The sequence below is a fragment of the Lampris incognitus genome, chromosome 1 (assembly GCF_029633865.1).
Source record: "Lampris incognitus isolate fLamInc1 chromosome 1, fLamInc1.hap2, whole genome shotgun sequence".
Classification (NCBI taxonomy): Eukaryota; Metazoa; Chordata; class Actinopteri; order Lampriformes; family Lampridae; genus Lampris; species Lampris incognitus.
Genome location: NC_079211.1, coordinates 131,303,067 through 131,323,948, shown reverse-complemented (window position 1 = coordinate 131,323,948; position 20,882 = coordinate 131,303,067). Strand labels below are relative to the sequence as shown.

At 42.8% G+C, this 20,882-nt stretch overlaps 2 protein-coding genes across 2 annotated transcripts; both read right to left on the bottom strand.

Annotated features, from left to right (window-relative positions):
- Positions 1-1,473: 1,473 nt before the first annotated feature.
- Positions 1,474-13,320, bottom strand: pptc7a (protein phosphatase targeting COQ7 a). Its single transcript, XM_056286343.1, has 6 exons — positions 12,692-13,320; positions 11,089-11,268; positions 9,235-9,433; positions 4,328-4,451; positions 4,095-4,224; positions 1,474-3,846 (listed from the first exon to the last, which is right to left on the bottom strand). Exons 1-6 carry the CDS (start codon positions 12,891-12,893, stop codon positions 3,788-3,790), a joined length of 894 nt encoding a protein of 297 aa, XP_056142318.1. The 5' UTR covers positions 12,894-13,320; the 3' UTR covers positions 1,474-3,787.
- Positions 13,321-13,806: 486 nt separating this feature from the next.
- Positions 13,807-19,265, bottom strand: ppp1cc (protein phosphatase 1, catalytic subunit, gamma isozyme). Its single transcript, XM_056295155.1, has 7 exons — positions 18,862-19,265; positions 18,432-18,563; positions 17,979-18,209; positions 17,462-17,566; positions 16,968-17,191; positions 16,697-16,831; positions 13,807-14,443 (listed from the first exon to the last, which is right to left on the bottom strand). The coding sequence occupies exons 1-7, from the start codon at positions 18,914-18,916 to the stop codon at positions 14,354-14,356; spliced, it is 972 nt and encodes a 323-aa protein (XP_056151130.1). The 5' UTR covers positions 18,917-19,265; the 3' UTR covers positions 13,807-14,353.
- Between the last annotated feature and the right edge of the window lie 1,617 nt (positions 19,266-20,882).

Here is a 20,882-nt window from a genome sequence, read left to right as displayed (position 1 = left end):
TCAAGGAAGTGAACCAATGAGCCCAGCACCCTCCAAGAGACGGGGGAATGCAGTTGAGGACTTTGAGAAGCTTGGTGCAACCGACCGCGGCTATGCCAGAGCTATCACTACTCCTACCTTCCATAAGGTAACAGTAGAGCTTCTCTGGAGATTAATTAAAGTGCAGTTTTAACTCAGGACACTCCGTTTATGCCTTGAGGTTTGTCTGTCCTTATTTTGACCCTAAAGTGGAAGCATGCCCAGACTGCTATAATGCATCACCATACAAGGTGTGATTATGAAAAACAAGCAAGGTTACAGTGAATGATGGAAACCCTTTGTGTTTGCTGTTCAGGCATCATGTCATCCTTATAAAAAAACTTTTGTTTGCATCAGATTTTACTGCTGCTGATTTTCTTGTTGCATTCGCTTGTGCTAGGTGGGATCCTAGTATTGTTGTACTGTGTAAGATGTTTTGGTCATGCCCATTTTTTTCTTATCCCCTTAGAAGCCCTGAAAACAGTGTTCTAATATTACTTCCTATTGTACTTAAACTTTTTAGTGAGCTGCATGGAATAGTAGGAGTGACCTGATAATGAGACCATATATTTGAGTTGATTCACTTCCAAAACAGTTGAAAGTGTCTTTGCATATGCTTCGTCTCCTCTTCCACTCCTAGAGCCACTCCCTCTTATTCGGGGCCTTGTTTGTGAAGCAGGGGGAAATCAGTTGTGCCTCCATGCCACAAGTGCTGGCATGTTCCAGTGACGAGGAGGATGATATCGGAGGTGGTGTTCAGGAGCCCTGAGGTTTTAACCACAAACCCATTACCCCCTTTTTGTTTCCAGTTCAGTCTGTCATTTTAGAAAGCAGCCACTTGAGGTATTAAACGTTTGCAGAAAGAGGAGCCGTTATAACAAAACATGAAAAACCACATCTTCTGATTTGCGTTCTTAAGTGCTTATTCATATTCTATTGCATGTTACTTCTAACGTTGTTTTTTTTTAAAATTTCCCCACAAAATGCTGAAATACCGTTGACGGGAAAGAATTTTGCACATTTGTGGGGTTTGTTATTTCACAATACAAGAAGTTGGGGGGGGGGTAGCCAAGCTGTCTTCCCCATGGAAAGTTACTCGGGATCTTTTGAGATGCCTCACCAGTCTGTTGATAGCAACGCGTTGCGTGCCCAGCACACTGCCTGAGGAATGTGGGAATAAATATAAAAATCCCAAGGAGTGGTCTTGTTTGGTGTCATCTTTGTCGTAGCACAGAACGGGGTTTAAGTTTAGGTAAAATCTTGCGATGGCGCATATGGAGCTACAGCTGGAGAATATCCTGGTGGGAAATGGTGTCTTGGAGATGAGTGGCCTCCATATGGAAAGAGAGCCTGCAAAGTAAACTTTTGAGGGTACAAGCCAGTGAAGTTCTACAGCAGAACAAGTTTATTCTTTTTCTCAAAATAAGGGCAAATTTATGCTAGTCTCTTGTGAATTGGAAAGAAATGGCATTCCATCCTTTATTAAAATAAACATACCAGGATAATAAATACTATATGCTTTATTTAAATATTTATACAGATCTGAAAACACTTTTTACAGAAATTGTATCTACATTGTTGAACTGTACACCCAATATATATATATGCATATATAGACATGCATCTCTGGTTGTAACAATTGTGTTTTGAAACAGGGAGGATGAAATGGAGATGACGGGTACTGTGAAATATGGTAAGACGTGGGAACAAAGGCTAGAGGTAACAGTACCATGACTGGGAGGATCGCTTCAATATTAAGGCTGCTTGGATTATCTTCACTGTTAAGTGCCACGATGTTTGAAAAACATTTTTAAAAGAAACATTTCACCAGAGCGGCAGCAATCCTTTTCACCCGATCTTAATCTACTCTGCCACGCTCATTGGTCCACTTCTAACAGGAAGTGATAGCCAACGGGGCCGGTCAGATGCCTTCAGCCAGGGAGGGAGCCTTGAGCATGTTATTAAAAACAATACCTCGTTTCTTAAAGATAGGCAGCTCAGTTGTATTTCACCATGACAAAGACTGCAGATTTCCAATTTGAGCATGTCAATCCAGGGAAGGCATAGAGGACAAAATGGGAGTTTACCAAGCAAAATAGTGCAGTTTTCTGAGAAACATTGTCCTATCTGAAAATGTCCACTTCCAAAACAGATTCCAGAGCAGCAGATTTCAAGCAAGGAGAAAAGTTTAGTAGTAAGACAGCAAGGCATGATGGGAAAGCTGTGATTTATAGCTGCTCAACAGTTTTAGGCTCTGTGTCCAATATAGGGCACACAGTGAGAATTTAAAAAATTATGTACATATTTGCCAGTATCTATAAAAACTGATACAAGGCACATCTGCTCGGCAATTTGAAACCAAATCGAATACATGTTTGACAGACAATTAACTGTTGTTGCATGTCATGTCATTGCTGCCGTAAATCTGGAGCAAGGGAAATTGCAAACTCAATGATCAGTTTGCACATGGAATTAAACCTTTAATGACCTTAAAAGATGTGCCAGTGGGGTTTTACAGCAGGGAAGAGATGAGAGGAACATAGGAAATATTCAGATATGACAGTCAGTCCTTCAAACTCAAATCGGTCCCAACAGGAAAAAAGGTTTGTGCCTCCTATGGCTGTATGACCAATGTAGCCCAGTGGATTCTGCCTGGAATTTGAATTCGCACAATTTTTATAGAGACAATTGCGTAAATCATCTGACACACGCAACAGACAGGAAGTTACATACTGTGACAATGAGCGCAACATACACACACACACACACACTCAATCCTTTTAAGCAAAATCAATACTTGAGCAGCAGCTGTGAGATCAAAGGTATGACATCGGTTTGGGAATTAAAATCATAGACTTCGTTTGTTACTTTATAAGACCTCTATATTAACAGCCATGAAGTGTCAAGGTTTTTGCAAGATCAAGATACAAATTGCACCGATATGGAAAAGGCAGCTGCTGCTGTTTGTCATTAAGAATTATTGGGAGACATAAATCTGCCCGCCCTCTGCAAAAAAAGGAAATACATAGTCCCTTTCTCAAACACCTACTCGCCAACCACTCATATCATGTTGTTAATACTCCCATGTACCCGCATACAGGGTCTCGGGCCCTTTGATGAGGTATTCTAACCTGGCATTGTGTCAAACTAGAAACCCTTTGGGGACATCCTCTTGCACAACACAGCCCAATTATTTAGCCCTAATGCTGTGTTGCCAGTTTCTGTTCCAGATCAGCTCAGTTGCCCTTTCAGTACTCCTGGCCTAATCGACTGTCCGTTTTCCCTTCCAGGGGCACAGCAAGGAGCCATTTGACAGTCTAATACCAAATGTTTGACTATGTCTGACCCCCTTTCTACCTTGCAACCTTTTGAGTTTTACTGCCAGCCCCAATCCCACACTCGGGAGAGGACAACTTATCCACTTCAGACAGGAGTCTCATCTCCTATGAGCCCGGTGATGGTGTTTATTCTTAGGAATAGGATTACCCAATGTCAACTGGAGCACTTCCAAGATGCACCCACTGCAGACTGGGCTAGAGAATGTGTCTGTCCAGCCTACATTCTGCAGTTAAATTGGTATGGATAATCACATCAGGGAGGCTGGCGTGCATGACAGTTGGGAAACAGTCAGGTGGGGGTAGAGGCAGTGTAGCAGCACAGGAGGCGGGGTCCAGCCATCCAATATCAGCCCTTTATCCTAACCAGCAGGAGTCACAGAGCCTGACGCCCGTAGAGTCAGATGCCCACAGTTCCATCCCACACAGAATTGCTAGTCAGTGTACTCGGCCACTATGGACAGCAACACTGTGATGTCGTCTGGCTTTCCTCCTGGGGAAAGAAAGAACACACCAATTAAGATGATATGTTATACGCTGTCTTCACATGAACTTTATCCATGCCTCCCCCCCCAGAGAGTTCAAATTATAAAATGTTACCTTGCATCTTCATTACAATTCAGTATATGCTTATTTTCTTATTTATGTTGAGCATGCTTATACTGTGAAGACAAGCCTTGCTGGTGCACCACGGCAGCATCTTAAGTTTCCAATAGTTTCTTGTAGACTCGAGACATTTACCTCTTACATTTAGTCCGTTGTCACAAGCAAACTGTGCAAAAGGTGACATGTAATTTGGATCGTATGCCAGAACGTGGGCCTGCTCCGCAATGCTCCTGGCGGTCTGCTGGATACTCTCATAGTTGGTGTTCTGACAGACAAAGCATGGCAGACAACATGTTAGCTTTAATGGCTTGTTTCTTACTGTGATGCAACTCTTGTGCAAAACCCGTTTGTGCCAAAGTTAGACCTACCTTGAGTTTCTTCAGCTCTTTCAGGATCATGTAGTCGGGCATGTTGTCAAATAGACCGTCGGTGGCAGTGAGGATGATGTCTCCAAGCTGAACGTCAAATGACGAGCTGTCTGCAGCGTTGGGACTGAGGACACACAAAGAGCAGGATTTTACCAACCGATATTACTGTATGCTTATCTGGGTCCATCTGTAATAGCCAGGAAAAAGCAACACTGAGTGTCATACAACGGAATGTGCTATCAGTGTTCTAATAACTTTGAGAGCAAATGCGTTTTCATGTTCCATATTCAGAAGTCAGCTTTAACAGCAAGCAAAGAAAAGCTCCAAAAGAGAGCAATAATGATTTCGCTAGGTTGACCCGCAAACTATCCAGTTTACTAGTCCAGCATGAAAGGGGCAGAAATATCTCAGTTTTCACTGTATGTGACATCCGGTTGGTCTTCTGTACTGTGAGACCAAGTCTTGCTAATGTCCCTTCAACAGTCACAGAGAAAAAAATTGGGGGTTTATTTTTATTGGCGATTATAAAGAATATTTTTCTTCAAAAATCAGTCACTGTCTCATGGGGATTATTTAAAAAAAAAGAAGTTTATTTACGGGTTGTGACCATACTAATTCCTCAGCTAAAAGCTCTTTGCTTTACCTTCCATTTCTAGCTCTCCTCTTTCACACCACCATGTAGTAAAATCAGTACTGACTGACCAGGCAAACCTTAATCTAACTCTTTCTAAACCCGCCCCTCCTCCACTCATCTGTGACATACCACCACACACTTTCAGGGCCAGCCGGGTACTACTAGATTCCACCCCCCCTTTTTTCTCCCCAGTTGTACTTGGCAAATTACCCTATTTTCCGAGCCATCCCAGTCGCTGGTCCACCCCCTCTGCCAATCCGGGGAGGGCTGCAGACTACCACATGCCTCCTCCGATACATGTGGAGTTGCCAACCGATTCTTTTTTTTCACGTAACAGTGAAGAGTTTCGCCAGGGGGACGTAGCGCATGGGAGGATCACGCTATTCCCCCCCAGTTCCTCCTCCCTCCCGAACAGGCGCCCTGACCAACCAGAGGAGGCGCTAGTGCAGCGACCAGGACACATACCCACATCCGACTTCCCACCCGCAGAAACGGCCAATTGCGTCTGTAGGGACGCCTGACCAAGCCGGCGGTAACACGGATTCAAACCGGCGATCCCCATGTTGACAGGCAACGGAATAGACGGCTATGCTACCCGCATGACCCTGGGTACTACTAGATTTACGGGGTAGGAAAAGATACTAGTAAAGCAATGAAAGCTTCACCTGTTACCGATACTTTTGACAGTTATATGACTCTGACTAATGACAAACTCTTATTGACGTAACATGGTGACTATGAAAAGTAATCTAAGGAGTGGTCACATGGGTACTATGGAAAGTACACTTTGGTCCAGTGAACCTTCCATAAGGGACAGTAATTACTATGAAGTCTGCCATGCAGAAGCAGAAGAGGTCAGCCAAGTTTGGCTGACAGTGTCAAGTTCACTTAATGGTAGCGGAAGGGGCTCCTAATTCCCTTGTCCAGGGCAATCTTGTCAGTGCTGGCTGTTATTCATTGCACATCAAAGCTGCAGTCTGAGTTGGCTAAATTCTTTAAAAAAACAAACAAACTCCAGAAATGATTGTTATTGGCTTGCAATCACAATGAGAATTTGGAAATGGTGGCTGCAGTCATGTTGGAAACCAATTTGCATTTTGAGACGTATTTAAGTCCTATCAGCAACAGATGAAGTGACGGCAAGGTCATCCTTGAATTTTAAAACCACCGAAACTACATCTGTTTATCTCCTTGACAAGACTATCGCGACACCATTTGCTTAAACCAGACAACTTAAAATGTCTTCAAATTGTTCCGAACTCTGCTGCAAGGCATTTAACAACAACAACAACCAAGAAGCAGGATCATGTCTCCCATCTTTCAGCCTTCTTCTACTGGCTGCCAGTGTGTTTTAGAATTAATTTTATGATTTTACTTTGTACATTAAAAAAGGCACTTCATGGTCTTTTTAACCTCATATGAGCCAGCATGTAGCCCAAGATCCTCTGTATGGGCCCTTTTGGCTGTTCCAAAGTCCTGATTAGAGACCAAGTGTGACTAGGCTTTTGCTGTAAGAGCCCAGGGGCTTTGGAATGACCTGCCTGAAGATACTGGGTGAGCAAACTCAGTATGTTCTTTTAAAATCACTTTATTAAAATGTACTTGGGTCCACGGTGGTTTAGCGGTCTAAGCATCGGCTTTGTGTCGATGCAGTTGCCCACTGGGGACCGGGGTTCGCGCCTCGGTTTCGTCTGATCCGACTATGGCCGGACTCAAAGCAGCAATCATTGGCAATGCTGTCTTTGGGAGGGGGGCGGAGTCGGCTTGTGTTCGTCACATGAATGCGTCTCTGTGTGTGTTGGAAAAAGCAGTGGTTCAGCCTGAATTCGCCTTGTCACGAAAGTGGCGAGGGGTCTCCTTCGAGACTGCTGGCCGGAGAGATGAAGTTGGCAAACGCATGCAGTACGAGGGTGGGTGTTTGAATTAAAAATAGGGAGCGATTGGCCACTAAATTGGGAGAAAAAGGGGGGAAAAAACAGAAATAAATGTAGGGGAAAAAAAAGAAAGTACTTTTATCACAATCTTTTCATTTCCCCCTCTCCCACTCAGTCATGTGCCCTCTCCCAACCTCCTCCTCTATTCACTTTACTCTTCCACCTTTCTCTGCCGTTAACTCCTCTGTTTTTATTCATAGCACATCTTGCTCACTCTTATATTCCCAGTGATATTGTCAGAAATGCAGGGTGGTGTCTAAAAAGTTAACAGGAGCGTTCAGGAAGCGGTTTCCTTTCCTGTATCACTAGTCGTGCCACTTGATGCCTCCTCCTGTTTCATCTCCTTACCTCAACCATGCTCAGAGATACTCAAAAGGGAACAATCATGATTTTCATCATTACCTCAACATACATTTTGTAGGTATAAAACTCAATTAGCAGCCATAGTACTGAGCAGTATTCTGTGCGTATCTGAAATGGCGCTGAAATCTTAGCAATGTAACTGGTGATGCTGGTTGCTGGTGATGTAACTGGTGGACAATCCATGAGCTCGGTCCTTGAGATTTACTTCCTGGTTTGAAAATAGGCCGCGTTGTATAAGACAATGTTAATAACAATACTACATACAGCTGTATAAGAAACTGAATAACACTGCTACACTGAATGTAGTGTTGTTCTTCACATTTTTTTATATTCTTATATTCAGAGATTGTTTGCCAGTGACATCACCAGTGAACACTGTCGGTGTGTCCTCTTCGCAACTGTCCAATTGGCAGACTACATCCTGGTGCAGGAAGCGGGATTTGAAATCTTCTGTATCCCTTCTAGACACCAACAGAATGCTAGGGTCAACAGTCATGATTTAAACTAGAAATATAAAATTTAAATTTGCAGCTCAAATAAAAAACACTGTACTGAAAATGAAAAGTGGGACTGAGGCATATATGTGAGTTAAAAATTATTCCATCTTGCTCTTACATCATTGATCTTAGGTTACTTTTATATCTGTTCCCATTTTGTTGATGGCAATATCTGATTCGCTTTAACCCGTGGTTCCTCTATCTGTTGAAAGAAACACATGAGCACCTCTCAGTAATCTAAATTGAGAAATGTGAAAGGTCTTTGGGCCAGCCAAGGCAGGACTGGTTGCAGAGTAGAAAGCCCTCAATACACCCATCCAAAAGGGACTTACCGGACACAGAGAGAGTGAGAGCTAGGCAGCCATCCAACTCCCACCCTGCACTCTACAACAGTCTGCTGCGGCTTGCACTCAACAGTGATAAGACACAGCGGCACACACATACACACTGACAGCCTTCCTGTACTGTATACCTCTACCACTATAAACAGCCTTCAGTCAACGACTCTACTGCTGGACCGTTATGAGGCAGGAAAAGCTAAAACATACAACCACAAAAAAAGGAACCATGCTCAACACTTTGCCGAACTATTAGTCTTGCTGTCAGCATGTGAAAGCCATACCAACAAGTACTCTGGGATTCTGCTGAATGACAGAAGCTAAGTAGGTATGGGCTTGGCTAGTACTTGGATGGAGACCTCCCGGGAAAACTGTTACTGTCGGAAGTGGTGTTGGTGGACCAGTAGGGGGCAGTCTTCCCTATGGTCGTAATAACAAAACCCCAATGCCCCAGTGCAGTGGTGGGGACACTGCTGTAGGAGATGTCGTCCTTCGGATGAGATGTTAAACAGAGGTCCTGATTCACTGTGGTCATTAAAGATCCCATGGCACTTATTGCAAAGAGTAGGGGGTGCCTTGGTGTCCTGGAAAAATTCCTAACCTGGCTCTCTCCATCTGGCCACCTAATCATCTCCCTGTGTAATTGGCGCAAAATGGCTGCCATGCATCACCCAGGTGGGTACTACACATTGGTGGTAGTTGAGCTGAGTTTCCCCCTGTCACTGTGAAGCGCTTTGCGTGCCTAGATAAAGCAGTATTTAAATGTAATCCATTATTATCATTACATAAAAGATGCAGGGAAATTTCATGTTAGCATTTTCCTGCTAAGAATGCAGATATACCTGAACTACCGCTTGACCTGCCTTTTCCAGTCAGCTCAACACTCATCTAGTATGGCTTACAATGTGTGGCAGCAGGAGAATAACCAGCCTCACCAGCAGTTAACAGAAAAACTGATAAAACAGCTGCTTTTGATAGATAAATGTGCACAGCCATTCACTCATTCAAGAACAGCTGAAATATGCTGCTGAAATTTTCTAAAATGGTGAATGCAACCTGTGCGGAGAACCTATATAGACTGCAAAGAACCACAATGCGTGTGATAAGACATGGAAAATGTCCAGGCAAGTGATTGTCTGACCTGTCACTGAGAACAGCGCCCTCTACTCCTGGGGGAGCTATAGACAGCTGAAAAGGGGTGTTGAAGTAGTGCTGCTGCTCGTCTGACCGGTGGACAACCTCACCTCCCCGCACAACCAAGAAGCCCGAGTCACCCAGATTGGCTGTGTGCAGCTGGTGGCTCTGCCGGTCCAGCACCACAATGCAGGCTGTGCTACTACCTGGGGGGGAAAAAAATAGAGAAATCAGTCATGCACAACCAGACACGGGCTGCTACAACCCTCCTCGCTCTCTATGACTGCACATGTTTAAAGGAGAAAAAAAAACACTCAATGTTTATGGAAAAATACCCAATATCTGAAAGGAATTTGAACAATTAATGAATTCAGCTTGAAAATATAACATTTATGTAACTTAATGAGCAAAGTGGTTGATGGAATGTTTTTCAGAGGCCCAATGCCAGAGGGATGCTGAGGAGGAAGTTGGCAGAGAGCACCAAGAGTGTAACAACCACACCCTACTGGTGATTCATCGGGCCCACCAATATGTGGTCTCTGGAATCAAACTTCAAACCCCTTATGCACTGTGACTCACTCCCTTTCCTCTCCAATCTCTACAACAGTACAATTATACACTGCCGGCCTCAAGAACAGTCCCTCTGCTATGAAGCCATAGAACAATGCAGTGTTGTTTTCCCCATTGCACATGTGATAACGGGATGGAAAACTACTAACACTGAGACAGACATCCTTTGCAAACTTTGTTTCCCCTCCAAAACGCCTGATGGCTGAAGCTGCAAGTCTCCGCATGCTACAGTCAGTCCTGCCTCAAAAGCAGTTGTGGAAATCACTTGTAGGGGGCAGGTCAAGACTTGGGACATTCCCAGGACTTCTTGATGGGATCTAGCAACTCTGACTCATGTTGCAAAGATTTCAGTGCCACCGACCACTAAACTACAGACGTAAACAAATAACCTAGCCCTAAAAAAGCTTATCTTCGCTAAGAATTTGCTGGTACATGGAAACAGCTATGCTTCCACAGCTTTAAAATCCCTTATCATACAACCTGTCACTTTTAGTTCTCCTACTCAACCAGTCCCACCCTGTGCACAAACTCTAACAAGGTCTCCTACGGACTGGAATTTTTTCTGATGGATGCTTGTGTCCAATGTGCCCTACGTCCCTATGAAAACACAATAAGGGAGTCCCCAGCAAGCATCAAATCCCTAGCCTTGGTAGTGTTTGTGCCATGCGCTACCTGTTGGGCTACACAAAGAATGGAAACCACAACCCTGACAGTGCTGGTGTACCGACAACAGGAACATGAAAACAGATTCATCTTCTATGATGTGTCTGAGTTTAAAGATGTAGCTTAACAGACTTCAGCAGGATAATGACTGAGTACAACAGAATTACAGAATTGGTACCCATACATACCACATCAAAAAAGACATGCATGGCAATAGGTAGAAATAACTGGAATTGGTCCCTGGGTGTTGCACAGCAGCTGCCAACTGCTCCCAGCTACACAGCTAGGATGGGTTAAATGCAGTGAGTAAATTTAATTTGTATGCATGTACAAAATGACCAATAAAGAGTATTCTATTCTTCTATTGTATACTATGTTTACGTACCATTGGTTGTACAGTGCTGCTTTTCACATATGCATGGATAACTCAATACACTCTAGAGCACTGGACCTTTTTTAGAGCATTAATACATAGATCCAAGTATTCAACTACACACTGAAATGTTTCAGACCTGTTCCATTACATTCAACATTTTTATGTTTTTTTCATGGCAGTGTGAAGACAGCCGAATTGTGAAGAAGTCCACAAGTCTACGGAGATCCTTGTGTTTTGCACTGGTTTCCTCACCTAGTAGTGGTACTTTGTTCTGAAGAAGTTCATAGTAGCTTGTGGTGAGGACTCCTATGGGGTTGCTAGGGACAAACCTCCCCTCTTTCACCAGCCGTTCACAGGTCTTCATCAGGGTTCCTGAGAACTGAGAGGGGTCCACACCATAGTCTCGCCATCCACCCACTCCATCTGCCACACCTACAAGAAGAGGTAGTCAGGTACTGATTCAATGAAAATGTGTTTAGTTTGGTTTTATTACGTAGTTTGTTTGGCTGTTGGTGTCCTCTCTAGTTTGGCATATGTGCTGTTAAGCTAGCATCTTGTTATGAGATAAACACTTCACCTGAAAGCAGGTTAAGAGGAAAAATAACTATTTTTGACATGTTTCGGACTTCTTTGTCTTGGCTGTGGCTTTTTCTACAGCAGAGGAACAAGTAACTGAAAAGAAACAACAATGTTTTCATGTAGTTGTGTGATTTAAAAAAAAACCAAACAAACAATGGGCACTTTCACCAAGATACCACTAAGACAACAAGTACAGAAACAGGCAGTAAGACTGAGACCCCAAGTGCACATAGGAAGCTACTACCTATATTAGATTTCAAAATGATCAATGTTTAATAACACTTATGGATGAATTTCACCAATAAGCTTACAATTTGATTTTGTCTTCAAACCTCTGAAAAGGCTTGGGCACCGTTGCTCAATTACATTCTCAATAAATCCCTCCACTTAAGGCATTACTACCCTTTGTGTGGGGGGACGCCCTTTGCTTTTAGGTTAATAAGAGTGCCCCTTATCATTTGAGTAGCTGGCGAGATCCAAGATTTTCCCAGAATGGAAACTTCGCTTTCTTGTAAAGATACAAGCATCTGCTCTATTGACCATACAAGGATGGCCCTCTGTGTCCTCTGCGTCAGCCAAATCAAGGACAAAGACCTGCTAACTAGCAGATATAAAATGATTTACAGCTAATGCTGCGTTAACACAGTGAAGAGTTATGCCCCGATTTCCACCTTCACGTTGGTCTCGGATGAGTGTACGGTGCAACTCCAACACATCTCCACATACAGCCTGTGGAGGTGTGCAGGCGTGGAAGACGTTTGACGGAAAGCACTTTTAAGATTAGTTACAAAAGAATTACAGCCATAATACATCAATTTCTGAACATTGTTAAACGACATTAAACTGGAGCCAGCTAAGGCTTTCAAGCTGATCTTACGCTTATCTTGTCACAAGATGTAAAAATAAACATGGGTATGTAAATCGATTCATCAGAATAACCTTATCACTCTTAGGGTGAGATAAAAACTTTTGTCATTTGTGGGAGATTTAGTTTGCAGTAAGGTCTACCATACTATAAATACATTATATAGAACAAAATGCAAGGAAATAACCTTGACATTGTAGTTGCCAGCCTCAGCATGCAGACAATAGTTTATTACGGGCCTACCGGTAGTCACCGTGCTACAAATGTAAACAGACTGTAGAAAATCATTGAACCGTAATGCACAGCCAAAAATTATTTTCAAAAGGACATTGCCATGGGTGACCTTTGACCCAACCACTAGACTGATAGCAAACGTAAATTCAGTTCGGAGCCAAATGGCGAGACACTCACCCAAAACATCAGCAGATCTGTGTCGAGCAATGAAGCAGGCGTCGTCGCCGTAGCACGTCCCTTTCTTCAAGATGCCTTTGCGAAAGTCCTTCCCGAAGCCGCAGCTCGCTGTCACCAGGCTGTAGTCACGGCTGTCGGTTTGAGAGAGTCCGCCGATGACAGCTCTGGCAACCAGTCTACCGTACGACAGTACGGACAACATCACCTACACGAGCACCAACTCCCGCCCAACTAACCCGTCCGAGCGAGCACCAGGGGAGGCTGGCCGTCGATGTGAAACGCCTAACTTTTGACTTGTAACAACGGGAAGAGTTAATTTGGCCAAGGTGCCACTTTAAACTATGCGCAACCGAGCCGTGGCCGGACACGATATAACAGCCCGCCGGGCACACGCGGACAAAGCCCCCCCACCCCACCACGCCGAGGTAATGCCGGCCTGGATCCTTCAGAGTTGGAGCGACCTCAGAGACAAGCAGTGGTCCGTGGAACATCCAGATATGCGCGGTTTCTCTTTCGTCACATCCATGGTGCCGGGGACGACCTGAGCCTGCGACATTACACAAACACGGCCCAGGGACGAGATACCCTTGGTAAGCCTGTCCCGCTGCGTGTAGTCTTGTGACTACGCTGACGTCAGACACCGTTACGCAACTCTACTTCCTAATATGGTAACGCTGCTTTTATCTTGCCCTTCGGTTTGTTACGCGAATTAATGTACGCAGAAATACAATGGCGATTAATAAATAACGCCTATTTATTTTACATTAATGCAGGGGATAGCCATCGTAAATATGTGAATTCACACACTGCTGTTCGTTATGTGTATTGAAACAATAATATCGGGACGAGAAGAAAAAGAAAGCTCGACTTTCAACACATCCCAAACTGCTTTATTGTTGAGTACTTGCCACATCTTTGGGGCATTTCTGATCCGACGCGCGACTTATTTTTCTTGATGCACCGGGTTGTGATACCCCCTTCCGGATGTTTACTGCCCCTTCTTTCACCGCTAACACGAGACCCCTCTTGAAGTGTTCCCAGGTCACGCACAAAACCACGTTTAGCCCCATTTACAGAGAAAGTACTTAAAAAAATCGAATACCAACTCTCCCCTAAAATGCGCTCAAAGTTTATTAGAAAGATTAAGACATTACAAGAATGCTTTTTATTTACTTAATTTAGCACAAGACTGCTTTTAAAAATGTGATGCTGAGCCTGTGTCAATGTCCTATGATAAATAAAGTTTTAAAAGAAATAAACAGGTGTTTCTGACATATTCCAAAGTTGTTTCATAACCATTTATATCCATGAGCAACAGTGAGGAAATGTGATGACAAGAATTCATAAAAGATGAACGAAAATGGAAAAATTGTGCACAGCTTCAAACAAGGCATTCCTGTGCATAATTAGCCGTATTGTTACATTTTTCCTGATTGAACAGTCATATGTGGCAAAGACTTGTTGCAAAATGGAGTGCAAAACACCTGAGGTTTCATGGTGACATATCAATTTACCCTTGTGGACAAAACAACAAAACATTTTGCTTTCATCGGGTAGGAGTGGATATCTTTTCAGTATTGGCAGCATGAAGGATAACCAACCCTTCAAATGCAAAAGACGAAAGCAGTGCAGGGAGTGGGACCCCCCAGAAATGGCCCCCTCTCATTTCTTGGCTTGCTTAGTGACCATGTTCCGAGGAGGTGTCACAGGACGGCTGCCATTAGGTTTCTTCTTCTCAGCTGGCTTTAAAATCTAAAAGTGAAATAAATGGAGTGATTAAAAAGGGTGCAAGGTGATGCCTGCAATTAGCATTATTCAAAAGAGTAGAAAAAAACACAAGTAGTCAATAATCAATGACACTTCTATTATTTCCTCGCTAACTTTACAAGCTGTATTTTACCAGGTCATCCTCACATGATTTGCTAAAAAACGGAGAAAAAAAATTATAACTCACTCAAACTTAAAAAAAAAAAAACCACAAAAAAAAAAAACCGAGGTTATCTTTTAAATCTATATGCATCAGTATTGTGTTCCAAACATCCAGTGCTACTCTGCAGTGCCAGGCACGGTCCCTGAACTTTTGGTCCACTAGGTTTTTTTTGTTGATTCCCATATTCAAGGTTATTACAATACATCAAATTCAGCACACTGGTCCTGTTACAAAGCAACCTCTATGTTAATGATGAAGATTAAAAATATTTACTTTTTATTTAAAAAAAAAATCAATATTTTGCTCCTCCTAACATGTCCCCTTAATATAGAATGTACCCAGAGTATCAAAACTTAGAGATAATATTGGATAAAGTGTTGAGTTTGTCACACATTACTACGATGCAGGAGCTAATGTCAAATCAAGCGGCTGACATCTTTGTACCCTTAGTGCATCGGTTTCTTTTCAGAAAAAAGTTAGTGGTGCTGAGTGGCTGGTAAACCCAAAGTTTGCAGATGGTGTTTGCCGTATTCTGTGGCTGAAAAAGTTTAACATGAATGACATCCAAACATTTTTTTCTGTTACTAACCCAAGTCACTAATCAAACACAAACTTTAACAGTGTTTCCCACATGTCTGAAATACATTGATCAGCCAAAACATCAGCAAAAACCACTGACAGGTAAGTGAACACACACACTTGTGGTGGTAGCCGACGGAAAGGGATGGCATTACCTGCCGGCACAAAAATGGTGACAAACAACAAATATGTGTGACCTTTAACACAATATTTTGATTTATTGAATATTTTTATTAATTTCACATACTGTATTTCACAGATACAACCCCCAACCCTCTCCTCCATCTACCCACATGTGAAGAGTAAGACAAAGTTAAAAAAAGAAAGAAAAAAAGAAAGAATAAAACACTCAGTGTGTACAAAGACAGCACTGTTTGTCAGAGCACTTAGTCTTAGGTTTTTCAAAGAGCTCCAATGCTTGTGCATCGGAGAATGCCTCTGGTACTGGTCTATTTATGGATATTCGCAGACATGCAGCCAGGTACCCCCCCTTTCAGTCTGTTTCTCAGATCAGTTCTGACCTGAAAACAGATGAAAAACAGGCTTTAAATTAACTATAGAGAAAGTAGATGCAAAATAGATATTAAGTGCTGAAAGAAAGATAAAATTCACTTGCTCTGCTGAGTAAATGCATGAAAAATCAAAAGCCTAACCTTAACTAAAGTTAGTCTGTGTCTTTCTAACTGCCATAGCCTGAAGAGAAGACAAATTATAATCTTTCTTATATTTAGCCAGGACAACTTTGCTGCATGTTGCACGATGGTCAAGTTGGGGCCTGTGTACGTCTCCTGAATACACTCAAGTCTTGTAGCTACCAACGCAACATAGTTGCCGCTTTCGTTCATAGAATTTGGCGCTACTACCAAAGTCAGAGAACAATTACACAATGAGGAGAAAAGGAGTTGCTTTACCTGGTCCAGAATTGTAAAATATCCACTGTGTCCGCATCTTCTAAGTTTATACCAGAGAGTGTTGCTTTCATAAGATTGTCAGTAGACCCTTCTCGCGATAGCAGAACGATCGCGGATGACGGTGTTCTCTCAGATGGATAAATAAAAATAAAAAATGCTAATATGGGTCACCAAATATACTTTGGTTGCTGTTAATATACCTGGGCAGCCCAGCCTAGTAAAGTCTATGTGTGGGAAACACTGTTCAAACAATTAAAGATTTGTCAGCACTTGGCAGGTATCTATCTTTTATAAGCCTCTACGGTGTCCAGAAAATATTCACTGATTGACAAGTAAAAACCCAATTACTAATGAAGTTGGACACTGCTGTTTCTTTGTTAAAAAAAAAGGAAAAAAAAGGCAATTTCTGAGAATGAATGTAAGTTATTAAAAAAACGCAAAATAAAGCTGAAATATAAAATAAGGTTTTTGGTAACAGCACAAGAAGGATGATTGTTGTGTGAGTAGCTTTGCAGTTATATGGTAACGCAAATAACAGTGCAATCTATAGTGTAAAATGGTTAGTTCACAGACAGATAGACCTACCTGAAAAGAACACATGAGCGTCTCATCCACACTCATCATAGCACCAGCATTGTCAAACTCTCCACAATAGTTAGGTGCTGAGAACAAGGTCACAAGCTGCCTCTTTGCAAAAAATTCATAGCCATCCTCAACGACCTGCAAATGAAATAGAAGCAGTGCAGCGCAAGGAAGGGAAAATATTAGTACATAATCATACATATAAAAACACACGAATAACTGACTTAAATTATATGCATCGATACAGTGAGAGAAAATCAGTGATTTCTATTACCTGATGGGCACGGCAGATCAGATCTAAGTCATGTTTGTGCAAGAACTTTGCCACCACCTCCGAGCCAAAGGTAAATGACACACCCCTGTCGTTCTCCCCCCAGCCCAAAACATCCTTATCTGGATCAGACCAGAGCAGGTCACAAAGCAGTCCCTGGTCTGGCACATCTGTGGGCCGCATGACACGTCTAATCTGCTCCATGGACTGAAGGTCTGGTGACAGCCCTAAAAGAAATGGCCACAGCATATAAACAAACAGTGACATGGAGGTCAGTACCTATCACATCTGTATGAGGCTGTAGTCAATTGCACAGAGAACATTATGCAAGGACAAACATTTGTGGTGGTTGACATCAAATGAAAAGCGGGACTTTGTACAATTTGCACCAAACATGAGACGTCACAGTGACTAGTGCAGCATGGGACAAATGTCTAGAAACAAGCAAATTTGGCACATATTTAATTTTAAAAAGGCCCAATCAACCCCAGACTCACCTCCATGGCAGCAAAAGATCTTCTCATCTACGATGGCAGCAATCGGGAGGCAGTTAAAACAATCTGTGAATGTTTTCCAGAGCTTGATGTTGTACCTTCTTTTACCTAGGGAAATAAAAACATAAAAGTCTTTATTTCAGTCATGCTCAACCATCCGCTAGAGTAATTGTGAAATTTTCAAAATGTTAAAATACGACCCGCTTTAACTTAAAAACAATGCCAACACCAAAACAACTATTCTTTTTTGCCCATTCATACTTAAAAGTCCAGTTAGAAAAGTATTATTATTCCATCGGCCCTGGTCGTGTGGCTAATAAAACAATCTGTTAGTGCCAAAAATTGGACAAGATTTAAAAAAAAGCAATCCAACAACCACTGTAAAAAATAAAGTAGATGGATTTTAATATATGAATATAACATGTCTTACACATAAGATGACACCATGAGGAAGATGCGACAAATACCACATTCACAAACAACTTTGTTGGGCCACGCCTACAATTAGCATGTTACTCACACTCATCATAGAAACCATATATTCTGTTGATTGAGGCACACTCATGGTTTCCCCTCAGCAGAAAGAAGTTCTCAGGGTATTTGATTTTGTAGGCCAACAGCAGACAGATAGTCTCTAGAGACTGCTTCCCTCTGTCGACATAGTCTCCTAGAAATAGGTAATTGCTCTCTGGAGGGAAGCCCCCATACTCAAACAGCCTCAGCAGGTCATAGTATTGTCCATGGATGTCACCTGCAGGATGCAAGCAACAAAAAAAAAGCATCAGTCGCAAAACATGATTGGTGAAATGCACATCTTTAACCTATGCGATAACGCGCACCGCTTTGTTATTTAAGCAAATTTAAAAATCGGGTCTATAATAAATCCCACGATGCTACATTGATTAAACTTCACTGACCCAGTTTTACTACTGTATCTATGGGGAGTAAACACATCCGCACAAACCCAACTTACCACAAATCTTGAGGGGGGCTTCCAGCTCCAGGAGTATGGGCTGACTGAGAAAGATCTCCCTCGACTTGAGGCATAATCCGCGAATTTCATTTTCCTGCAGTTGCACATTCTTCCCAGGTTTTGCTCCTCTGACTGTAACAGTTAAAAAAAGATATGACAGTCCGCGACATCATCGATCACCATCTGTCTAGATAATAGTGTACGTGTGTGTAAGGCGGATAACGGTTCCCTTCAGACAACCCCAATTTAAGGATCATGGTGACGATCAATGTTACAGTAGGCAAATTACGGTTGCTAGTTAGATCAAGGTGTTGCTGATAAACGCTTGGTTACATTTACTGGAGGCACTACCAATAACTAGCTTTGTTAACGTAGCATGCGGATAAACGACCTAGAAATATTTGGGAAGGAAAATCCGTATATCCCTTACCTTCTAAGAGACGTTGGATGATGCTGTCTATATTGAGTTTATCGACATCAGCCATGGCGACGTTTTAATGGTTAATAAAATGGACGCGGTGGAATCTAGGGCTTGTGTTTACGGGCTTGTGTGAGCTAGTCAGCCAACTACGCTAGTATTAGCAATAGCTACCCAAACGTTCTCGTCGTCGAATTTCTGTATAGGGGAGATGTTTTGACCCCGCTTATTGTTTAGCTGTACATCGACAATACGGGCGATCTAATAAACTACTTTTGACCCCGCACCTTTACGCGATTCTACATCTACGGTTGGTTATCGTTCGGAAACCGGGAGTAAAAGAAATAATAAACGTCGGACAAACTAGCCGTACGCTAGCTCTAATGTCCTCTCTCGCTCTTTTCTATGCCGCACCTTCTTCTTCTTCCTTGGATTTATTGGCGGGTTTACAAACCAACGTTAACGTGCATGCCGCCACCTACTGTAGTGGAGTGTGTAGCGTCATGGTTTTATAAATAAATTATATTCTGGATGTCTTGATGCATGTTCAGGGTGATCATATTCCCAGAGGCTGAATACGGGACTTATAACAAAACTGACGTATCCAACTGCAATCCATTAAAAAGACATAGCGGCCACTATAATTTACACAATATTGTAACGTGCATGGATAAGTAGACACGTTGATCCTTGATTGACGGATCGGACCCTTTAGTCGACTGGTTAACGTTGTCACTTGCGGTGTGGAAATCACGGGATCGCGTCCCGGCTGTGGTGACGGTCTTCCGGGCTGCCCCCCCGAAATTGCTACAATATTAATACTAGAGTCATGTGTAACGGGGGCAGTCCTATGCTGTTCTATGCTGGTCAGCCTGCTGCATGCCCGTCACTCTCATCAGTAGCTCTGCGTTGTGTTCTAGTTGTGTGGGGCCCCAGGTGTTGTGGGGGGCCCTCAGTCTCTCATCATCATCATCATTATCAAGGAAGGAGCGGGGACACACAGGACTCTATTTGGCCCACCTTGCCATTTATTTTTGGATTCAAACCCTTCGACAACCGTCCAGTCCTCCAGCGGGAGCGGTGTTTCTTACGGACGTGGGGGTCGAAGTTCAACCACTGCCCGGACGCGATATTATGAACCCTACATAGGCCTCGCCAAAATCCCGTTTCTGGCTTTGTCACGTGTGCGCCACCGTAGCAACGCGAAAATATGTTGTTATGGGGTTAGCGCTCATCAAGGAAACGCTGTACACCCACAATTTAACCTGTCTAAGTTATCCACAATCAACATTAACGTTTTTAACTCAATCTTTGCTTGCTCGTACACCCACAATTTAACCTGTCTAAGTTATCCACAATCAACATTAACGTTTTTAACTCAATCTTTGCTTGCTCCACGTTTGAGCATAGGATACTTCACCCCTTATCATGACTACAAACAAAACGAGCTCCTATATTGTAGTAATATGACTTTTACAAGTCTTACACATTAGCGCCACCTTCAGCTCTTGCACATTAGCGCCACCCTCAGGAAGATGACATATTTGACTCTGTCGTGATGTAATACTCAATGTAAGCTTTCTTAAATGTGAGAAAGTCTATTTATTAGATATATGTTCATTTTCAGACAACTAACGTTACTTACCTCCGTTCTGTTGTTGACAGCCAGCAGTCCAAAATTACAAAAGCAGCCAGCTGTCCAAAATTGCGAAAAATACAAAATTACAAATTGAAGGTAGCTAACGTTAGCTTTGCTTCGCACCGAGTTGATAGTTGATTGTTTCCTTAGCAACGCAGCGGAAATCCGGCGTCCGTTCGCGAGATTTGGGACAGGGTACGGGATTTTGGCGAGGGCTATGTAGGGTTCATAATATCGCTGCCCGGACTCCACTCGTGTGCGTTGGAAGGAGAAACCGTCCACGGGACTCCGATGTAAGAAAGGATAAACAAGTATTTTATCCCACAGCTTGCAGTATCTTCTTACAGGGATACTCAAGGTTACGTTCTCCTCAACCAGCAAAACTGTCCCACGG